Below are 24556 nucleotides of genomic sequence, written 5' to 3' on the forward strand. Positions count from 1 at the left end.
CGTAGCCTTACCATTCAAAACTGTGATCAATAACCACGTTTATTTTGTGAATTTATATAATCTCTACACTAAACCTCTTCTCTGAAAATAGCTGATCCAAAAGGTCTTCCATAAATTAATGCCCCATTTGATCATACTACAGCATCACACAAAAGCATCAACAATGGCAGATCTGCAAGCTCGATACACGGCACGAAGCGATGCATTTTGAGCTTGTTTCAGCTACTTTTACTTTATTTTTTAATTTGAATCCATTTTGAACAGAGACGATATAGATGTATTTGATAACCATTATTTCCTTAACCCATTAAGACCTGGAATTATTTTATACTTTAACTATTGAAAAATAGCTGTGCCGCGCTGCGAGCTTGTAGAAAAGTCGTTGAAATGTGTGCAAATCTTTGAATACATGTATTTTTAAAGCAAACATTTGTAACCAATATTTTGCTTCTCGGGGTCCCTGGAACTATTATTTTGAGATGGTGGTCCATGGCCAAATACATATAATTCTGGGGGTCCTTGACATGAAAAAGTTTTGAGAACCACTGACATAGTTTTTCAAAAACCTTAGAAAGATTTAGAAGACAGAAACAGGTCAAAATATTCAAAGACTTGCACAAAAATCTACAAGCACGATCTATAAGATCTGTGAGCTTGTAGATCTGCTATTTTTCAATAGCTAAAGCATAAAATAATGGTTAAAGTAATGATGCGTAATAATGTGTTCCATGTCTAAATGGGTGTAAGCAGCATCATGTTTGGAACGGTGCTGGACTGGTTCTGTTGCTACTGGAGGACCATGGTGGAGTGGTGGATCCAGTGGTGGAAAAACCTATGCGACTTGTTGTGAGCTTGTAGATCGGCTATTTTCAAATAGCCTACAGTAGGAATAAAATAGGGCTAAAGTGGTTACTGTATGTTTTGTAACATTATTAATTGTATATCTGCAAAGTGACTAGTAACTTAAGTTTTCAAATAAATGTAGTGGAGTAAAAGTACAATATTTGGATCCCAGATGTAAAGATGAGTAGAAGTAGTATTGGAAAATGGAAATACTCAAGTAAAGTACAAATATCTCAAATTTACTTAAGTAAATGTACTTTACACCAGTGGTTCTCAACCTTTTCAGGCCAAATATTTTACATATCACATATCATATATCATATTTTACCTTGAGGAGCACTATGAGTTGAGGAATTACATTTTGTATAACACGGTTCTATTGTGAAAATAGCAGATGTACATGCTCACAAAGCCTTGCGTTGCGAGTCATTGTGAGCATGTAGATCAGCTATTTTCACAATTTCTGCCTCTAATATTTGACAATTTGGCCAATGTTTAATTTGTCATTTTAGAGGTATTAAGTCACTTGTCACTTTAGAAATGTGCAGATACCCTCTATACACTTAAACTTTATGTTGGTTTGTTTACTGTTGAGTGAGAAAACAATGTTGCACATTAAGTTAATCATCTGGGGACCCCCTCAAATAATTTGGACCATGGTGGAGTGGTGGATCTACCTGCAGAATGGCCACCTCGTTCCTCAGCTGGCTCTCCTGCTTGGTGGGGAACCTCATCTTGTCGATCACCTTGATGGCCACGTCTCTGCCACTCTTCCTGTGCTTCCCTGAGACGTTAAAGGTAGGGTAAGTGATTTAATTTAATTCAAATAATAACAAACTGGGTCTATGTTCGGAACTAGAACTAGTTACAATAGAGTTTGGTCCATATTTGGACTTCAGCCTTATCTCCTGTGAGGAGAAAAAAGCAGTTTCAAGAACTGTTGGGTGACAAGTTTTCCTCCAATCAGGATTGAGTGGGGGCGGGCCTTGCGCACACCAAGGCCTGCCCCCACTTGATCATGATTGTAGGAAGGCCCCGGCCTGACACCTACATGAAAATTGAAACTTAAGTACTTATCCAACCTTAACTCTTATTGTGTTATTAACGTCCTGGGTGCCTATCCCGAACTAGTTCGGCTTAAAAAAAAAAAAAAAAAAAAAAATGTAATTTTTTTTCGAGCCGGGCCGTCATCTGTTTACACGGCCCGCGAGAGCGTCGCGCCGCCGATATTTACCATCCACTCCAATGCAATCCAGGATCTTTAGAGCTCATTTTCTCTGTTCCATGCATATCCATGAGGTGTGCAAGGTTTAATCATGGCTAAATCGCCGAAAATAGGGCTTCTAAAATGCTTGGTAGCCAATAGCTAACTTCAAGCTAACTTCATCCTGTCCCTGTTCATGCACAAAGGAAAGTGTTCAGGCGCGTCATGGCTGCGCACGGCTTGTGCATATACAGAGCTTGTCTATGGTGGATTCTATGGCCATTGAGCACCCTCTAGTGGTGAAAAGGTGGCACTGAAAGGGTTAAGATAATGATTGATCTCTGTCTACTTGAGGCCAGACGCTCAATCGCACTATGTTGGAAGAATGTCAATGCCCCCAGATTGGATTTTGGTTGAGGAATTTATCTTCCAGTCTAGCATACGAGAAACTAACATATGTAATTAACACATGGGCGGCCAAGGTTTATAACATTTATAGCTGTTGCTGGTGCCACCATTGACTTACGTTATGTTTTGATGAGCCCCGCAAGCTTCGTGCGTGTGCACGTGCGTGTCCAGAGAAGATTGAGGAGGTACTCCATTTGTTTACAAACGCTCGCGAAACTCGCGGTAAAAAAATCGCGGTAAATTCGCGGTAAAGTGTCGCCGTGAAAACAATCAGCTCTCTGCCTCCATGGGGCTGTTTTTACCTCATTCTCAGATAAAGCCGTTCTTATGTTTCAAAGTAGAATCTAAAGCCATGTAAAATCCTTCCGTGTGGGGAGAGACAGGGGGCTTCCTGCCCTGGCTGGGTGACGTAATGGATTCAGGGCATGCAAAGGGAAGCTGCGGTCTCGAAAAGTTAACTATTTGTTGACTCGTCCCTCGACGATATAACTTCCTGTGGCAGGGTGACATCTAGTGGCCATAACTCGTCACTGAACGAGTTTGGCTCCCCAAGTGTTAAGAAGAAGCCTGCTGCATTCTATAAGATTTGGGAAAGGTTCTTAGATTTCATGCATAAAGGAAACATTGAAGAAGCTTTGGAACAATAGGTCAATACATTAGTTGTGGGGTAGGGAAGTTGGAACTGTAGAATAGATATTGTACATTGCATTTCATTTAATTTTTATTTTTCTGAGGCAGATTCTAAAAAAGGCCTTCTAAAACTGCACTCTGTCGAGGTGCCAACCTGCTCCTCGTGCACAAGTAGGCCATGTATGTCGGATACCCACGTACATACGCAGCCGAATGCAGTACTTGCGCGCTCTGCTGTCGCAAGTAAATATGTACAGTATAGCAACAACTAATGACACACGGATTGAAAGGCATATAGGTTACAATAGGTTACAACAGGGCTAAATGGGTTATAACTTATAAAAAGTAATTTTATGTTGTAAATACAATATAACTTTAACTTATTACAACTGGGGTGGTTATATTTGGTCTCCCTGCTCTTCTATTGAGACATTTAGATCGTGTCAAAGGGTCAAGTCTCACCTATAGACACAGGATATGACCCGAATTTTGACCTGAAGGTCAAGATTACAGCTATCCCCATGAACAAGCAAGCAGGCTATATTAACTCCATGGTAAAAACATCAGCACTTTGCGCAAATTTGGGGCAGAAGAGGAAAGCTTTAACAAGTCATCAGTGAAATGAATCATCAAGGCAGGCATACCGTACCTCCATAAACAATACCAAACTGTCCCGATCCTAGAACCTCATCAGAGAAGATCTGGTAGACTGAGGCGATATCCTAAAACATATGTAATTAGTAACAGGTTACAGGTACTTGGGTTTGTTCACATTTCCCGTTTGTAATAATATAGTGCAGGGGTCTTCAACGTTTTCAGGCCAAGGACCCCTTAGCTGAGAGAGAGATGAAGCAGGGACCCCCTCTACATATAAATGTGTGATGGAGATTTTCATTGATTTCATAGACTCATAGACTTGTTTGACAGCACTGTCATCAGTCTATGTTGGATTCATGTCAATGTGTATTTTCAAACATTTAACCACTTAAATTGTCGATAGTTTGTAAACTTGACCTTTCACTATGTACTTGGTCTGCTCGTTTTTACCTCTACCCCAAACCTCTTTGCCGAAAATAGCCGATCTACAAGCTCTCAACGCCTCGCAGCACGAGGCGTTGAGAGCTTGTAGATCTGCTATTTTTGGCTAAGGTTTTCCTTGGAATAGGGAATAGGAATTATCTTATCACACAAGGATTTGGTGGCCCCCCTGTAGTAACTCTGAGGACGCCCTAGGGGTCCCGGACCCCCTGTTGAAGACCCCTGATATAGGGTTTAGCTTTGCTATGGTTAACTGTTGCATTCATCAGTATTCTGGGACGCAACACCCACTTCACTTCCGCTCAATGCAGAAAAAGTGGAACTTGGAAATGCCTTACCCCCTCCCCCCCAAAAAAACCCTCAACAACCATGCATGCAATAATAACTTCTCTAATTTGTGCAGCGAAACAATAAACATTGGACATTTCAATGAAGACTAAGCACAATACAAAATTACAACTTTAACCACAAAAGCCAACGAGAAAGACCCAAATGCATGCCGGGAAGTCGTGCAAGATCACCTTGGATTAGGAGGAAAGGAAAGAAAGAAGTGTCTTCTCACCACATTCTCCTGGACCTGACAGTTGGACACGGATATGCTGATGGAGAGCTCTTGTTCTGTAAAGGAAAAAACACATCCAGGCCACTGTAAACACCACATTAACACTGCATAAAGCAGGGGTCCCTAGGGGGTCCTCAGAGTTACTACAAGGGGGGCCACCAAATCCCTTGTGTGATAGGATACTTATTTTCAATTAAAAACGTTCAACCCTCGCATCCCTATTCTGAGGAGAACTTTAGCCAAAAATAGCAGATCTACAAGCTCTCAACGCGTTGAGAGCTTGTAGATCGGCTATTTTCGGCATAGATGTTTGGTGTAGAGGTCAAAAAGAGCAGACAGAGTGAAAGGTAAAGTTTACTACGTATCGACAAATGGCTGAAAATTCACATTAACACGAATCCAACAGACTGATGACACTGCTGTCAAACAAATTGATGAAAATCGGCATAACACATTTATACAGTATGTAGAGGGGGTCCCTGCTCCGCTTCTGCTCTGCACCAGAGCAGGGAGAGGAGAGGCTAGAAAGGGAGGGGAGGGAGGGTCTGTTTGACAAGTAAGGCTGCCTGTGAGGTCAAAACAGCGGTGTGGTTGGTCTCAGGACGTTGTGTAAACACAATCCAATAAAAAAATACTAACTTTGAAGCTAAAGAAATAACCGCACTAGCCAATCTAGCAACAGGGACAGCCAAAGTCTAGCAACAGGGGCAACTATGAAAAAAATCGACTAAAGCAGGTATGAAGGGGTATGATAAAAGGCAGATTTAACCCTATATGTGTTTTGGTCTGAATGACTCCTTTAAGTGGACTCGACTACAACACGAGGGGTGAGTCTGCCGTTTGGGAGGCAGGAGGGAGAAGAGTCTGGGACAGCCGTGGCCACACCCAAAAAACTGATTCAACCCCCCTATAAATGTGACACATATAAATGATGTTTGCTTTATTTAATTACTTCACTTCAAGGCATAAGCATATACATTTAATTGATATAACTCAAATATTATTAATAGTGCCAGATGTGATACATTTACATTATGTTGGCTTTATTTAAATGTATTTAATTATAATATATGCAAATGTATTGAATTGATGTAACTGAACAAATATTAATCGTGCTTACCTTAAATATATACATTTACAATATATGCATTTTTATTAAATTGTTCCAACTCAAATGTAATTAATAGTGCTTATACAAAATCTATTCATTTAACATTATGCATTTATATTACATTCATGTAACTCAAATCTTAGTAATGGAATTTAAAAACACATTGAAAATGAGTTCCAATGAAAACTCCCAGAGTCCCATAAACCACGCTACGCCTCTCACCAATTTTATTGAGTAGTTTTTAAGGCTGAAATCATTCTGAGAATATTGTTTGAATCCAACTCAATTTTATTAAGTACATTTTACAGATCTGAGAAGTGACTCCAGCCCTTTCCCTTGATTGGTCAAATAAGTTGGTCACATGTTATGCAAAGCATGCTGGGAACAGCATTTTTCTAGGTTTTCAGGGAAATGTTTAAGCTTTCGGGAGCTAAAAATGCTAAATGTATCATATCAATGTGTCTGCCTTGGCAAGATGACTGTCATATGTCAGAATTTGATTTGTCAGTATTTGAGCCTAAACCCTAACCCTAACTGCTAGGCTGCTAGTTTAAGCTTGAGCTCCCTCCCCATGCTAGGCGAAGAAGAGAAGAACTCATGGTAACTTTGAGGTTATTGCGTTGGTTTTCTCTTAAATGTTCTGATTATTCAATAATCACTGCTATTGCATATATCCATTATGCATCTGTATGTTGATATTGTAAAACTTGAAACAAATCATCCAGAAGAAAACCTGAAACCGAAATCTTCTTATGTAAATGTAAAAGTATTTTATTTATCTTAGCTTAATTCCATAAAAATGAGTTGAACCAACACATTTACGTTAACATTTGTTTGAGTTGGACAAACGTAAATTAATTAAGTTCATATAATTAACTTGGCTTAAGTTAATGAAAATGAGTTGGACTAATTGAACAACATGCATTGCATTGAATGTAGATTTGACTTGGGACTACATATATCCCATATATAAATTTACTCATATAAAATGGGTGGAAAAGTTTCACACATTTAAAATGTGTTCAACTGAGAGATTATTTTTTTGGGTGCACATCTACAAGCTGTGTGTTTGCCCCTAGAACAGGGGCGTCAATTGGGTATGGCAAGGGTATGCAGCTGCCATACCCTGGGTTACTTTTAAATATAAATCCATGAACGTCTCTTTGTCTATCTGTGCTGGTTATTATGTTGTTAAATTACAGTAAAATAACTACAAATGCAAAATTTTACAAAATGGTCATTTTAACAAGGTGGTTGTATTCTCCCCATCTTGAAAAAAAAAGTATATTCTCAGGTTCCGCAGGTCAGCTGCACAGGTGCGATTCATTATTGTTAATTGTGGCACGTTTACTAACATGCCAAGTTTAGCTGCACTTGAACAACCGTTCCAGGCTGCCATATCCAGCCCAAGAAACCGTAGAAACGGGGGGGAAAATAAAATATAATGTATCATGCCTGTTGTTAAGGTATGGCAACATGACTGGTGTCTTGCACGCGCGCCTTCGCACGCGTGCAAGACACCCGTCATGTTGCCATACCTTAGCTTTTTCTGAACTGACGCCACTGCCCTAGAATAGGGGTTCATGTGGTTAATTAATGGCAGGCAGAGAGAGAGGCACATTGCTTGAATACTTGTAATAGTCTCCCTAACCCCTTGTTTCAAGCTTATCACAGCTGTTTGCAATAGAAGCCACCCCCCCCCTCCCTCCTCCCCCCAGCATAATGAAGCATGTTATTACACAATAATTTGCCAATAAAATTGATTTGGGATGTTATGTGTGATTGAATGGTGGAGGTATGCGTTGCATTTCATCATTTAGGATTTACGGCCCCCGGGCCCCCAGGAGGGGCTGATATACTCAGTCACAAGGTCTCCATGTGCAAATGATGGGAAATGAACTGTGTAATAATGTACTTATGACCTTACATACAAAATGAAGGCTGATCTTTAATCTCGACAAACGTGCACTGGAAGGCATTTGTAAGACTCTGGCATTAAAAAGGCTGCAAGCCATATATCATCAGAAACCTCTTATCGCCATGTTCTAAGTTGTCGTGTTATTTCTTAAATTAACGCCCTACTTGATCATACTACAGCGTCACACAAAAGCATCAAAAGCAGCAGATCCGCAAGCTTGAAACTCCTAGGGTTCTGAGCCAATTAATTTTCATTTAATTCAGGTTAAATTTAGGAATAGGTTTAGGGTTAGATAGGGTAGATACCCTCACAAAAAACATGCAGTAATCCTGGTCTCTATAATGCCTCCCCCTGGCCAGCCAGGGCGCCTGATGGAGGGGAAAGGAACTGGTTGGAATAACGTGTTCCTTCCACGTGCTACGTCCAAACAGGGGAAATCCCCATTGTCAGGTGAAAAGAAGCAACTTGGACTCCTCATGCATAGAAGGAAGCATGAGGTCAGTCCGTTGTCTCCCCAAGCGCGGCGGCAGAGGGAGAGCAGAGCCCAGGATTACATAGGCAATTGGCACTGGCTGAAAATGGGTTACAAAATCGTGGGATAAAAATTATTAAAAAAAAAAAAAAAAAAAGGTTAGACATAGTTTTACTAAGTTTAAGTTTAGGAATAAGGCTAGGTTTAGACATAGGGTTATTGAGGTTACGTTTAGGAATACCTGGTGGCAACTGTTCCGAGGTCGCTGGATTATACCCAGAGCGAGCGTTCTTGTATTCCATAGGACCACAATGGAAACAAGCCCCCGGGATCTTTTTTTTTTAGCTTTTAGCTTTAATGTCTTATTGTACTACATACTGTTTACATGTATGACTGACTAATAACATATTCAATCAATCAATTAAACTCCCCTGGTCGTTATGGTTAACAGGGTACGTTGCGCCCTGTCATCTCAGCCTCATTTAATCATAACCATAAAACGCTGACTCACAGTACCTCACCTCACTTGACCTAAAGACCGAAGCTATGAGACGCTGGTAGGGGAAATACACACTGAATCACACTCAGACCACAAGCACAGATCTTTATCAGTCTTTGTAGATTGACTCCCTTCATTCAGATTATTTTCCTACACAGTAATCATCAGTAATGCCTATATCGTCTCTGTCGAGTGGAAGCCTCACATGTTTAAATCTGTTACTAGAAAACCGCCAATTTAGTTACATTTTCGCCAGAAATAGACTGTGTCAAATATGAGTGACTGACTATCAAAAAACGATACAGAGCCACCTCCAAGACAATATGACGGGAGCCATTTTTTTAACCCACCCCTTGGAAATGAGTCCAGACTAATATCCGATACGCAGTGAGGAATTAGTATGACCAACGCCAGGCTAATGTAGATCGGCTATTTGAAGGATTTAAAAATGTTTTTCAAAATAGTAAAAAAAAAAGGCAAAGAATTTTAGGAGTTTTAAGGGTTTAGCATGAAAATAGGGCCCACCAGTCTCACTCTCTCTCTCTCTCTCTCTCTCCATTCTTGTACTCACTGTGGTCCTTTCCTTGCCCGAGGGCGGCGGTGGCCTGTACGCTGGGCTGCGGCGTGACGGGCATCAGGGCCTGGCGGATGGCCTTCTCCCAGCCCTGCGCCACCTCCGCGCCCAGGCCAGAGGCGGCCAGCGCCGGGCTGTGGTAGTGGCCCGCACCGTGGCTCTCGCCCACGTAGTACACCATGGTGGACGTGATGATCTCGAAGCAGTGGGGGTTGCTGCCCTGCGCCAGCTGGCTGTAGTCCTTGGACGACTCCACCTGCAGGATCTCAGACAGCGGGATCTCCTGGAGAGAGGAGGGAGGGAGGGAACGGGTTGATTTTCACTTTTCAAAATATTCAATGATTTGCACACAGATAGCAGATCTACAAGCTCACAGGCTTGCAAGCTTGCAAGCTTTAGCTATCGAGTGCCGCGCTGTGAGCTTGTATATCTGCTATTTTTCAATAGCTAAAGTATAAAACATAGACAGAGGAATCTCCTGGACTGAGGAGGTAACTGGTTGACTTTTCACTTTATTCAAAGATCTGCACACATTTTCATGATTTTCCCCAAAAAATAGCAGATCTACAAGCTCGCAGTGCGGCACTCGTTGCCGCGCTGTGAGCTGGTATATCTGCTATTTTTCAATAGCTAAAGCATAAAATACAGAAATCTCCTGGAGGGAGGGAGATTGATTGATTATGGCCGTCGCGAAGACAAAACCTAAAGGGATAGTTCAGTGGTTCTCAAACTTCTTTTGACTGCACTTACTTCGTGCTGGATAGCACATAAGGTCTTAACCAATGAACGCCAATGCTGTCTGTCTACTGCCCAATGCTGCACCTGGCCCCAAGTCCATCCAACTTCTTTCATTTCCTTCTCCACAGATCTTCTCCATGTCTCTTTAGGTCTGCCTCTTTTTCTCTTCCCTGGCGGTGTCCATCTCATGGCTACCCTTGGGATGGCACTTGAGTCCATTCGGCACACAAGGCCAATCCACATCCACCTTCTGTACTTTATGACACTTAAGTTGACAGTGGGGTCAGGCCGGTTCTTCTGTAAAGGTCTTCATTGGAGATTGTCGTAGGCCAAAATATCTTGAGTATTCTCCTAAGACATCTTGTCTGAAACACATCCAGCTGCACTACCCCCTCATAATGATTTCTGAAGCCAAGCACCCCTTACCCCTGACTACAGCCTTTTGCTTACAAAATATTGACATCAAAAGTCCAGTCCCAAATTGCCAATATGTTCAAAATAAAACAGCATGATGGCAAACAAACATAGCTTTCTATTGAATAACAGTTGCATTAATCAAGTTATTATGTAATTTGGTTTAACACTTTACAGATGAGCAAGTTCACACAAAGTCTGTCAATGTTTTATCATTATCCATAACAGTGAAATACATATTCCCATTTTCTAGTTCCTCTCCCGTACCCCCTGCAGTACCCCCACGTACCCCTAGGGGTTTCACGTACCAGAAAATCACGTATTTTCTATCGATTACTCTTGAGACTTGAATTCATGGATATTTTGTTTGTTTGTTTTCGTCGCATTACTAAGCCAATAATTTGACAGCAGTTCCCTATGGAGACACAAAGTACCTCCTTTGTGTCATGGAGAGGGCGCCTGAGAAACGGCTGAATGCGCCTGAAAGACCTGGAACGTGCCCGACTCACGTTAGATTTTAACCATTATTTTATGCTTTAACCAGTGAAAAATAGCAGATATACAAGCTCACAGCGCGGCACCGAGTGCCGCGCTGCGAGCTTGTAGATCTGCTATTTTTGAAAAAATCGTGAAAATGTGTCTTTGAATATCTTTGACCCGATCTTTGACCCGACTTCTAAATCCTTCCTCTAAATCAGCTGTTCTCAAACCTTTTCATGTCAAGGACCCCCAAAATTACAGGTATTTGGCCGCGGACCCCCATCTCAAAATATGTTGTTCCAGGGACCCCCCAGAAGCAGAGATTTGAGTTAAAAAGGTTAGCTTTTAAATAGATATGTTCAAAGACAAATCATGATTTTTTCAAAAATAGCAGATCTACAAGCTTGCATCTGCCGCATCCATGGAAGGCAGCAGGCGCACAAATTACCCGCTCCCGGCACGGTGAGGTAATGATGAAAACTAGCAATGAGTGGACTTTAAATCCTTTGCCACACAAAGAGTCTCTTTTGTGTCTCCATAGGGAACTGCTGTTGGTCATCAGATTATTGGCTTACAAATGCGACAAAAACAAAACTTAAACATATCCATGAATTCAAGTCTCCATGGGTTGAGCAATTGATAGAAAATGCGTAATTTTTTAAATTAACTATCCCTTTAAGTTGATCCATATTTCATCTTAGTTTTTACGTTTCGGTCGTAGTTACTATCAAAACCTCCACCGGCTGTCAGTCTGTCAGTCTGTCCGTCACGTCACACTTTTGCCCTACTCAATCTCTGCCACCGTTGCCCCCATCCATGCCAAAACTTTGCACACACACTCCTTGGCTGGCAAACCACTACCTCCACCCCTCATTTCTGACATGGCCCTCCTCCAGCACCACCACGAGGCAGAATCTTGCAAAACACATTTTTGGACACTGCTCCTACAGATTTTGCCCTAAAATCACGCAAAGCGCCGGTACACAGTATCTCTAAAGTCATGTCATCAACATGGATCTGTCCCATTTCCCATATTCCCTCCTGATTGGCTAGCATTGCCTTCTAAAGTTTGTGTATGCGACCATCACACTTTTACCCTGCTCATATCTCCGCCACCGTTGCACCTCTCAGACACGCCCCCTTCCTACAGTATACAAACCCCATTGTAACCTCAAACTCCATTTTAACCATTATAGATTCATTGAAAACACCCGTCCTTGGTTCTGGTGACTGATACTGTCCTCCTAAATGTACTTTTTACATTATTTTATTTGATAAAATGTTTTAAAAAATACAAAAAGTATATAAAACATAATGAAAAAAGTAATAAAATAAAAAGTTATTTTTAAGAGTTATAGGAAGTGGGGGTGTCCGATAAATAAACAAAATATTTAATCGAGCGACTTAAAAAAACTGTCTGGGGTGTTCACAAAAGCCAGAGGAGACGTTAACTTAAAATCACCCCAAACATGTTTGAATGGAAACATCCCTTCAAACCATTCCAAAGTATTAACACAACATTGGATCCATTGGAACACAGTTTCTACTTTCTATTTCCAACTATTACAGTTTCCAAACGACAGCGACGATTACGAGAGAGATACAAATTTGAAGACAAACAACAGACAGACAATTACAATGGCTACAATAATACGACACACATACACACACAAACAAAAACTGCAATGTTCAACCTATAAATAAGACTCAAATAGAAGTATAATATTCACCCCAACAGCACCTCGTGCAAGTCTCTCTCACTCAAACTCCAGAAGGCAGCTTCTCAACCTCAACAGGACTGTTCCCTCGCGGCAGGCAGGCAGGCAGCACACAGACACAAAGTGGCAGCGGGGACAGTTTGAACACTAGCTTAAACCCCCTCCCTCAGTCTCTTCTAACCTCACTGTCAAATCAAAGGAAATAGGAAGCGAAAAAAAAGAAAAAAAAAACTCTCAGAGGTCCCGGCCAATGAGGGGGCCCTTAAAAGCTTGCCTTCCCTTTACACACACACACGCACACACGCACACGCGCGCAAGTCACCCCCAGTCCGCGTGGCTCACCACAGAGTATCAGATGAAGTGCTTGTGGTTAGCGGGGCCCGGGTCACGTGAGTCGGGGCCCATGTGGGGCGACTGAAGCGCTCGGCTTCACTGATTACAAGGCGGGCCCCTCTGCCAAAGGGCCCCGTCCCAGCCACGAGCCAACGGCTCTCCTGCCAGCCGCAGAGACGATAGATAGACGACGGGCAAAACTACCGTTCCCCCACCACGGCACGCAGCGAGCGCACATTCGTTGCTGCCGCTGTGTGTGTGTGTGTGTGTGTGTGTGTGTGTGTGCAGGGGCGTCACAAGGGGTGGGGAAAGTGGGACTGAGTTACTAGGGCCCAAGGTGGAGGGGCCTGTCTTTAGCTATTGACAAAATAGCAGATATACAAGCTCACAAGCTTGTAGATCTGCTATTTTTGAAAAGTTGTGAAAATGTGTGCAAATCTTTGAATCTATGTATTTTTTAAGCGAACACATGCATTTTGCTTCCGGGGGGGTCCCTGGAACTAAATATTTTGAGATGGGGGCCCATGGCCAAATACATATCATTTTGGGGGTCCTTCACATGAAAAAGTTTGAGCACCACTGACATAGAAACTTAGATTTTTCAAAAAACAGACATCGCACACATTTTCAAGATTTTTCAAAAATAGCGGATCTACAAGCTCGCAGCGCGGCACTCGGTGCCGCGCTATGAGCTTGTATATCTGCTATTTTCTGCTATGCACAAAATGTGAGTGAATCCTTGTACCCAGGGCCCAGAATTTGGTGAGACACCCTTGTGTGTGTGTGTGTGTGTGTGTGTGTGTGTCTGTGCACATTTCGGGGGCATGCCGTGCTCAATCTTCTCGACGGAGACAGAGTGAAGCCCCCCGTACCCCCATAAAAGGTTCTTCAGAAAAAAAAAGAACCACAAGTACAGGGTCTCGTCTTCAAATGAGAGGGGGCTGTTATGGCTTCCAAATGGGAGAAAATGGCTGCCATGCGTGGCTGAGTGGAGGCACCACCACGCGACCGCCGCTAATCAGATCGGAGGTACACGGAGGGGAGGGGGACGAGCGGAGGCCACACGCTGATGAGCGATGGATGGGCTACCGAGTGACGAGTGAGGAAAACGCCCCAAAGAAGATGGATGGAGAGTGGCCCGCCCGGCCCGGTCCTGTTTGATGATGCAGCCTCTCTCTGGGGGTCACCAAGAGAAAACGCTATGGCTTTGTTCTTCAAACCGCCGGCAATAGGGCTGTCACAATTATTACATGATCGTCTAATTGCAATTATTTGACATATAATCGCGATTATTTTTCATAATCGTTTCCATGTTGAAAAATGTTCTTATATATTTTTTTTAAGTGAAAAATAGTGGAAATAGACGATCTACAAGCTCACAACGCGTCGCGATGCGTTGTGAGCTTCTAGATCGGCTATTTTACAAGTATAAAGTTGTCCAATATGTAAGTAATTTATTTGTATATTATTTTTGTATATTATGTGTCGTATCCGCCATGTGCAACTTCAAAGCCTACGAGCCAAACAGGACTGTAGTTGTCAACGACAAAAACACAATTAAACCGTTAATCGCAATTATTTAAGTGACAATTAATCGTCATGTAAAATGTCATAATCGTGACAGCCCGACTGTCCACACACTGGTATTTACAAAGTGATCAGATTTATATAATCAGACCATCGTCGACCATTCTGCATCTGGCTCCGGTGTCCGCCAAGTGTCCAAGCCTTGAGACACATCTTTAGAAATGAGAGATAAATCAGATAGAAATGACCACCTGTGGAATGTGGTTCACATCTGATGTTCGGCGGCCTTGATCAAAACCAATCTGATTCCAATCTGTGTCCCACACACCGCTGTCAGCCAGGCCGACAAAACAAAATGGACCCTTGATTGAATTAACATGGCAAGCGACCAAAACAACAAAAGAGGGAGGACGCGTTTACAGCAAGCCTTCAATTAGTCCTCCTGGAGGTCTTAAACGCTGCAGCGCAGCCAAGCTGATAATAAAGCAGCACATGAGGCTGCCAGTAAACACACCCTGAGCGGTTACATTGTACAGGGACGTGCAGAGAATGTTGGAGAGAGGCAGGGGCTGACATTTCTAAAAGGGCCTTTTGGTGAAAGTATCAAAAATAGCAGACCTCCAAGCTCACAACGCTTGAGCTTGGAGGTCGGCTATTTTGGGTGCTTGCATACTACACTGAACTAAGCATTATCAAGTCAATACTGGAGATGTGGCTTAACGTTATGGATTTCGACACAGAGAGGGCAATTCTTTCAACATGCTGCATTCAAGTTCAGGAGAGTTTGGACAAGGCAATTCTCTTGAATGCTGCCTTCAGGTATGGCATGGAAAGAGGGCATTTGCATTTCTTTAACCATAGTAAAAACTGCATTCATGGTCCCTAGGTGGGCTTGGCGAAAGGGCCTTTCTGTGTGGAGTTTGCATGTTCTCCCCGTGTCTCCTAGGGTTGGTACCCTCACAAAAACATGCAGTAATCCTGGTCTCAATAATGCCTCCCCCTGGCCAGCCGGGGCGCCTGATGGAGGGGGAAAGGAACTGGTTGGAATAACGTGTTCCTTCCACATGCTACGTCCATCCCAGGGAAATCCCCTGTCAGGTGAAAAGAAACAACTTGGACTATCATGCATCCCCAGGCACGGCAGAGGGAGAGCAGAGCCCAGGATTACGTAGGCAATTGGCACTGGGTGAAAATGGGTTACAAAATCGTGGGATAAAAAATTATAAAAAGTCAAACTGCATTCATGGTCGGGAGAGGGCACTTTTTACAGGCGGCTAAAAAGGGCAGGGGCTCAAGCCCCCTTTTGATGTCTTATGTGTGCACGTGCCTGACACTGTATAACCTCTCTGAGGTTTTCCTCTGGGGGTTTCAGCGGTGAGGAGGAGACACTCACAGGGTGGAGTCCCTGCACTGTGGAGACACCCGGGAGGACGCCACCAGGGGCGTCACAACAAGGGGTAGGAAAGTGGGACTGAGTTACCAGGGCCCAAGCAAGGTTATAATAGTTTTGGATTTTTCCATTAGTTTTTATTTTTATTAGTTTTGAGGTTTTGTTTTCAATTACAGTTTAGTTTTAATTCGTTTTTAAAGTGAAGTTGCTAGTTTCGTTTTGTTTTAATTTTTTGAAAATGCTTAGTTTTAGTTTAGTTTTTATTAGTTTTAGTGTTAGTTTTAGTCTTTTACGTAATATTGGTTATTTGTCGGGGTGAGATTATAAAAGCTCCAGAAAAAGTATTGTCTAATAAAGAAAATCAAATAAACATCATATTGATGAGAGTGGCAGGAATGTTGAGACATACAACTTCTCTCTTTGACCTCACCAACTGGTGTTTTTTATTTTTTATTTCCACAAAAGACAAAAGACGAAAACTAAGGAGATTTTCTCTATAATTTTAGTTTATTTTAGTTAGTTTTGTAAACACACAATACAGTTTCAGTTAGTTTTCGTTTTTTTTAAAAGCTTAGTTTTTATTTTTATTTCAGTTAACTAAAATGTTTTTCCATTCTAGTTTTCGCTTTTTAGTTAGTTTTCGTTTACTATAATAACCTTGGGCCCAAGGTGGAGGGGCCCTAGTAACTTTAGCTATTGAAAAATAGCAGATATACAAGCTCACAGCACGGCACCGAGTGCCGCGCTGCGAGCTTTTGAATATAATGTATTTTTTAAGCGAACATTTGTAACTCAAATTTTGCTTCCGGGGGGGGTTTCTTGCACGCATTTTCAAAAAATTTCAAAAATAGCAGATCTACAAGCTCGCAGCGCGGCACTCGGTGCTGCGCTGTGAGCTTGTATATCTGCTATTTTTCAATAGTTAACATTCCATGGGGGGCCCGCAGGTAATCCCTGTACCCTGGGCCCGGAATTTGGTGTGACGCCCCTGGACGCCACTATACCACCATGTTACCACTACGCCACTAACTAAACCATGCCAGGCAGCGCCACCACAATGCCATGCTAGAGGACAACAGGGGGTCGGCCGGAGTTACTGTACTACGGGGAGAGAGAAGGGCTGTCACCATTACGACATTTTACGTGACGATTAATTGTCACTCCAATAATGGTGATTATATACAAAGAAATGACTGACAAGTTATACGTAAAAAAGAACATTGAGAGCTTGTAGATCTGCCATTTCCACTAGGCCCTATTTTTGAAAATATTTGAAAATATATGAACATTTTTCAACATGTAAACAAATATGATGATTATGTCAATAATTGCAATCATGTCAAATAATTGTGATTAGACGAATATGTAATAATTGTGACAGGTCTAATGGAGAGCAGAAGGCTGCACCCGTTGCGAAGTCCGCAACATTAACGTCCCATAAGTATATGAAGTACCTGCTGCTATGCTCACACACCTTTGTATCTTATCTCAGCTACCCCTCCCCCCGTCTTTTTTTCTATGGAAATTACGATACGATGGGAACTGTGAATGAAAAAGGAATTTATCCCACTTTTTTACTCTGTAAATCTGTGATGTGACATTAAATTTGATTCTGATTCTGATACAGGGGTACCGCGCAGATCTTTGTGTCACATTAACCACTTGAACCATAGCATCTTTACTCTGAGGCGAGAATAGCAGATCTACACGCTCTTGTGAGCTTGTAGATGGGATGTTTTCTGCAAAGAGGTTTGGTGTAGAGGGGGAAAAAGAGCAGACTAAGTACAGAGTGAAAGGTGAAGTTTACTAAGTCTTGACGGTTCTGAAAATACACATTAACATGAATCCAACAATAGTGCTGTCAAACACTCCTATGAAGCTATCAATAAAAAAGTTTAATCTGCAACACAACTTTAGACAATATGTAGTAGTGGGGGTCCCTGCTTCATCTCTCTCTCAGCTAAGGGGTCCTTGGGTTGAAAAACACAGTCACAGTCATTCAAATATTTCCTACTCAAACTAGACTGCTCCCGAGTCCCATTCAACGGTGGACCCCCAACGCAGGGCCCCCCCTTTCCGGGAGGGGGGACAACAGTACCCTTTGCCCCCACCTATCGGCAGCCCTGCCTGATATAGGATGTCACCACCACGCCGGGTGCACCAGTTAATCAAACTAAAATATTAAATTGATTATAAAAGAAAATACAGATTTTTACTAAATAAACTATTTGCAAAGATAAAGTACACGTCACCGCTGTAAAACAAAGTATACAACATAGCTCTTACTGTAAATGGTTAACACTACCATACAGTGCTGCAGAATGCTGGAAAACCACAGGCAGCGACATCCATAAAGTATCCACTTTCCCCACATCATGCCTGCACAAAAAACCTCTGCACATTTTCTGGCCCAGGACCATCCCAAACAATAAACCTCTCAGCATCACCCAACGAGATGACATGCACTGCACAATCAACGCCATCCCGAGAGTCGCGTTACACTGACTGGACCCCTGAAGGCTAAAAAAAGGAAGAAAGAGAGAGAGAGGGAGGGAGGCCTAAAATGACATGGCATAGCGTAGGACGATCGAGAGAGAGGAAGTAGCCATAAATCATAACTCTTGTAGAGTGCTTTTATTTTGTCTCTTGCTGGTTGAGTCCTTCCGTCCATTTTCGTCTCAAAACATGTACAAATCAATATATAAGGTGCTCACCGCATTGTCGAAACAGTTTTCTAGCGACCCGTCAACTCGTCGGCATGTCTTAGTCCCTATGTTTGGACTGCAATGTAGTTTCAAATGCACTACATTGCAGGTGCTTTTTGAGAGTGAGAAAATAAGAACACCCGTGTGACATGTGTGATCTGGGCAGCTTTCCCCTGGAAATGTGCCAATCTCAACAGGAAACAACGGTAAGTGGTTAGCTTCCGGCGTGGCCTGAAGACTCACCTCTTCAGACTCCACCTAAGCCCATAGCACTTACCGCAGCACTCGCCTACCCCCAATGACCATACATGAAAGCTAGATAGCTTTTTTGTATAGTTTTATATAACTAAATGTTTAGTGATTAGGCGCTTGGTCTACCTATGTTATTTAAAAAAACATAACATAAACATTGGTCAAATCGTCAAATATTAGAGACAGAAATTGTGAAAATAGCTGATCTACACTCTCACAACGCCTCGCAACACCCAGACAATAGAACCGTGTTATACAAAATGTAATGCCTCAGCTCTTAGTGCTCGTCAGGGTTGGGGGGGGGTACCCAGTTAAAATGTGATTATTTTGGGGGTCATGGCCTGAAAAGGTTGAGAACCACTGCATTATGCCACCACCATACCATGGTACATTATGCCATTCTCTCACATCATTTCTTCAGAATAGCAGCAGTGACGGGTCTGCCCGGAAACACATTACCAATTTTTTTTGGACCCGTGCTGCCCTCTTACTTCAGAACCATGGAGTAAAAGATGGAAAATACTGTAGGTGGATTTGAGCAAGAAACCATGCAGGTGCACATACCCAACCACACACACACACATACCCACGCACATTCAAACCCATCCACCCACCGACCCCCTCACACACACACACACAAGCTCCAAACGGACGTGCTGGATCTTGGAATAAAATACGGTGCCAACCCTGGGCGTCACATTTCTGAACCGCAACTGGAGGAGGTGTCAAAGTCCCCGACACTCGTTCAAACCAGTACCAAACAATAACCCATCTAACCCCACCCCCACCCCTGCACACACACGCGCGCACGCGCACACACACACACACACACACTCGCGCGCGTACGCACGCACGCACACGCACACGCACGCACTCACACACACTCAGGCTCAGGCTCACACACATGTGGAAGTCTTTACCTTCCAAGGGCCAGGGTTCCCTCCCTCGGTTCCCGGTGTGTAATTACTGTGCTATTAAGCCCCTGCGGGCAGAGTAATGACTGGTGCTGAGCTGCTGGCACTCACAGTCCCACTGTCACACACACACACACGCACACACACACACACACACACACACGCACACACACACACACACACACACACACACACGCGCGCGCATGCACGCTCCTTTACAACTGACATACTTACTGCCTTTCAGCGTTCAAGTCACAAACGCTCCATGAATCACACACACGCCACCACGACGATGATGAGATATGAAATGTGTGAGTCCATTCATTTGACTTGATGACTTTGAGTAGTTGTAAAAAAAAAGTTGCGTTTTTGGCCTTCTTATAAAGCAAAAAAATAAAATCTCACGACGGCCAACAAGTCCTAATGTCTGAGTTGTGAAAGAGCCACCAATGTTTTATTTCCTAAACAATAATTAGTACAATTGTGATGGCTTAGTAATATTGTTCTTGCTGTTCTACAGGGATAGTTCTGAACATAATTCTCTTGTTTGACCACTTCAAATGCTCTAATCCAGAGGTCTTCAAAAGGGGGTCCTGCTTGATTAGGGGGGGGGGGGGGGGGGGGACCCTACTCACTGTACCTTGTACATGTATGTTTAAAATGGCAGGCCTGCAATACCGTTCTTTTGTTGTTCACCTTTGTTGCTTGGAGCATTGAATGATTGCACTCTCCCACAGTAATAATAAGAAAAAAATCACACCCGTGTGAAGTGGAGCTGTGTGTGTGTGTGTGTGTGTGTGTGTGTGTGTGTGTGTGTGTGTGTGTGTGTGTGTGTGGATCATGTGTACCGATTTTTGTGACATTTGAAGAAAATATGTAGGAAAAGGAGCAAAAAGTGTGTTTTGGAGAAAATTCAAGATGGCGGAAAATCTATCATGGCGCAAATGGGCGTGGCCTATATGGGGAGATGCGTCATGACCCAAGGAATCCAGGGAAAAAATATTTTTAATTTTCCGACCTACGGTTCAAGAGTTACAGGCCAAAACGTAAAGTGGGGTGTTATGGCGCCACCATGCGGCCAAATGACACAATTATTTTTTATTTAATCCTTGAAATCATTATGAACCTCCTCTCCAAGTCTTGAAACTCTAGCCCCTATGGTTTGCGAGAGACAAATAATTGAATGTGAGTTTTTGCGATTCCCATTATAAGTCAATGGGGAAAATTCATTCACTAATAAATTAATATCAATTAAACTATAGAACCTTTCTCTTAGAAAAGTAATAGCCCACGATTCCCGAGTAAGCCGGTCGATTTGACATATGGCGCGAGTGTGTGGTGGCAAAACTGTGGGACTAGTGGCGTGCCGAAGTTTAGGAAGTTCAGGCTACATACACACAGACACACAGACAGACAGACAGACACACACACACACACACACACACACACACACACAGACCCACACAGCCACGTATAGGGAGCCTGTGCTTCACACAGCTCCAAAAAACTTTTTTACACTTTGAAGCTCTGTGTCAGAGAAGCCCAAAATGAGAGTAAATGCCAGCAGAACAGTATATTGCAAGCCATTTTGGCAAAACTTTGGTCAGCGTTACCCACACGTTTGGCTGTGTAGCTCATGCCTCGAATGCCCGATGCTTACAAGCTGTACCTCGTTGTAAAGGTGACAAATCAACCATGGATTATTAAAGGGGAGATATAATGGACCGAAGTCAAGTTTCCTTTCTTTTTGTGCTTAGTTGTAGATGAAACACAAATGTATACATATATACAATATATGTTGTAGCCCCCCCCACCACCACCCTACGGGGTAGGGGGTCCCTGCTCCATCTCCCAATTAGTTTGGGGGTCCCTGGCCTGAAAACGTTGAGGACCCCTGCAAGTCTAATCTGAAAATGATAACCAAAAGAAGCCTAACTACAACTAACTCGATTAGATTAGGATTCTTTTGCTGAGCAACAGGCTTCCATTCCATAGAAGACATGATGGCTTTGGGGATGCTTGAGTAATTCCACCTCGGTTCCACCTAGGTTTTTAGATCTGATCTCGGTCGCAACACCGGTCGGGTTCTGTCCCTCCAAAACCCCTCAGAATGTCCCGTCAAAGTGCCGGTGACAACAGCGTGGCTAAAGATAGACTGATAGACAGCTGCCACTGTCCTTTCACTTTGTGCAGATACGAGATTGGGCTGCAGTATCACTCACAGAAACCACAGGGAAGTTTCTGGAGACGGACCTCTGTGTGGTTTACAGTTGCAACACGTCAACCCACAGCCTTTAGGGTCCTTTCCTTGCACACTGTTTTTTCGTTGCGTTTTCGAAATCCGTTTCTCAGGCCAAGGACCCAGTGAAAGCAGGGACTCAGTGGCAACAGCTGTGAAAAACTGAAGAAATCGACCCTGCTCAAAAAAACTAAACAAATAACAATATGGACGAAATAACGGGCGGCAGTGTGACGACGTGATTGACATAACGTGAGGTGGATTTCTTTTTTACGTGCTCTGAAATTCGTTCCTATATTCGTCCGAAAAAGCACATGCAGTGTGCAAGGATCTTTACTCGCAGTCTCAAGCAGCTGGTATTTACATACAATACACCCCCCTCTGACTGAGACATACACTATGACAATATGGCTCTGAAAAACAGTTTAATCAAACTAATTGATTTAATCAAGGATTTAAAAAAAGAAGTGATTTTATAAAATAGTTGAGTCTACATGCTCACAACGCATCGAAAATTAATGTTGAAGTTTCAACTACAGTAATAGCGCATGTCCAGATTGTTGGTTTTACTTTTTGTAGTAACTAATGAAAGAGTAACATTCTCACCTTGTAGAACTTGGCTCCTGTATCGTTCTGGTACAGACTGAGGCTCTTGGTGTCCAACCTCCAGTAGTGTCTCTTCCTCTGAACAAGAGAGACAAACAACCAATACATTACATACAAACATCCTTCCTTTGAACCACTTTAACCATTATTTTATGCTTTAACTATTAAAAAATAGCAGATACAAGCTCACAGCGCGGCGAGCTTGTAGATCTGCTATTTTTGAAAAATCAACAAAATGTGTCCAAGTCTTTGAATATATTGACCCGATTCTATAAATGTCTTCTAAATCCTTCTTCTAAATCAGTGGTTCTCAAACTTTTTCATGTCAAGGAAAAGGGCTCTATACTAATATATATTTTACATTTTCTGTTATTGTGAGGAAAGATTAACAGAAAACCGCACGATCAATGTCGATCTGCAATTTTATGTGAAAGCTTTGTCCCACAGTAAGGATGCTGGGATTTAAATGATTACCTTTTTTCAAATCGATTTCAAGATTTTGGTGTATGATTCTCCAAAAAAAACGTGACCGTCATCTGAGCCAAAAATCTGGCATTTCTGGTTGCAGAGAAGCAGCCTTCTCACATAACAGTGTCTTTACCAGGTTATCTCTGTTGGAGTAGTGGACCATCCAGCCCTCCTTCACCAGGGTGGAACTGCGCCGCTTAGTGTGTTTGATGGACTGGACCACTCGCATCAAGGGGATGTTAGTGCTAGTGGACGGACTGGACAGACACACGCACGCACACGCGCACACGCACGCACGCGCACACGCACACGCACACGCACACGCACACACACACACACACACACACACACACACACACACACACACACACACACACAGGATTTCAGGCATGTTGTTAAAGGACTCCTTTTGATTTGACTTACCTACGGTTCAAGAGTTATAGGCCGAAATGTAAAGTGGGCTGTTATAGCGCCACAATGAGGGCAAATTATCTTTTAATAATTTTTGGTAATTATTAGGAACCTCTCCTCCAAGTTTTGAAACTGCAGCCCTCACAGTTTCCAAGAGAAAAATACTTGAATTTGAGTTTTTGCATTTTTCCATTCAAGTCAATGAGAAAAATGAATTCACTAATAAATTAATATAATTAAACTATACATCGCATCTCTTAGGGATGAAGCCAGCCCATTTGACATATAGCCTCTCGGTGTGCGTGCTGCCAAAATTGTGTGAGGAGTAGCGGGACAAAATAAAGTTTATCTGGAAAGAAAGAAACAAAGTCGGCCAAGTACTAGAGTTTGATTACCAACCACACCAACGACAAATCTAATCCGTTTTAAAGTGAAATTCCCCCTTCGACACTGCAAAGCTGAACATGTCTTCCACACACACCTGATGAGCTTGATGGTCTCCTCGTCCTTCTCTCTGTCCAGGAACGGAGAGTCCATGTAGAACATCTTGTCGTCCGGAGTGGAGGGCTCTTCGGGGTCGTCCAGCCCCCTGCTGCCGTCCATGTCGCTGCTGTCCACCTCCATGGTGTCCAGGGTGCTGTCCGAGTCTGGCCCGGGACTGGCTGGCTCTGGACATTACCACAGTACAGACACGTGGATTAACACACTCGTTGCCAGGATTAAAAAGCGACTAATATCTTCAATTGCCAACATTTTCTTACCTTTTAAAGCAGAAATAAGCAGTTTTCTGCTGACATAAGCAGGACTCATGCAATTGCTTATTTAAAAAAGAAAATAATAATTTTATTTTATTCAGGCGGCTAACAATGCGTCCTAAAGAAATGTTGTGTGTGTGACACTTCCTGTGGCTACAATCTGCCTCCAAAACTATTATTTTTATCTGTGAGAAGTTCTGTCATTGGTCGATTAAACTGGGTGCCCATCCAAAATAACAGACCAATCAGGACCGCCTCTTGTTCTTGTTCAGATTGGTTGACCTGTCTGTCAATCCTTTTAGTCCGGGTCGGCTGGTTCATGCACCAATGAGCTGCTAATGACAGAG

General features: G+C 42.8%; 1 protein-coding gene across 1 annotated transcript in view; it reads right to left on the reverse strand.

Moving 5' to 3' along the window:
* Nucleotides 1–24556, reverse strand: part of prkd3 (protein kinase D3) — a 149554-nt gene that overhangs the window by 18262 nt on the left and 106736 nt on the right. Inside the window, exons 8-14 of the mRNA XM_080751343.1 lie at nt 23936–24122; nt 23177–23300; nt 22576–22653; nt 9257–9542; nt 4686–4741; nt 3735–3807; nt 1521–1627 (exon numbers count right to left, since the gene is read on the reverse strand). Coding sequence (XP_080607469.1) covers nt 1521–1627; nt 3735–3807; nt 4686–4741; nt 9257–9542; nt 22576–22653; nt 23177–23300; nt 23936–24122 — 911 coding nt within the window. The remainder of the gene's footprint in view (nt 1–1520; nt 1628–3734; nt 3808–4685; nt 4742–9256; nt 9543–22575; nt 22654–23176; nt 23301–23935; nt 24123–24556) is intronic.

The sequence above is a fragment of the Nannobrachium achirus genome (assembly GCF_963921795.1).
Source record: "Nannobrachium achirus genome assembly, chromosome: 20".
In the NCBI taxonomy this organism is placed as follows: Eukaryota; Metazoa; Chordata; class Actinopteri; order Myctophiformes; family Myctophidae; genus Nannobrachium; species Nannobrachium achirus.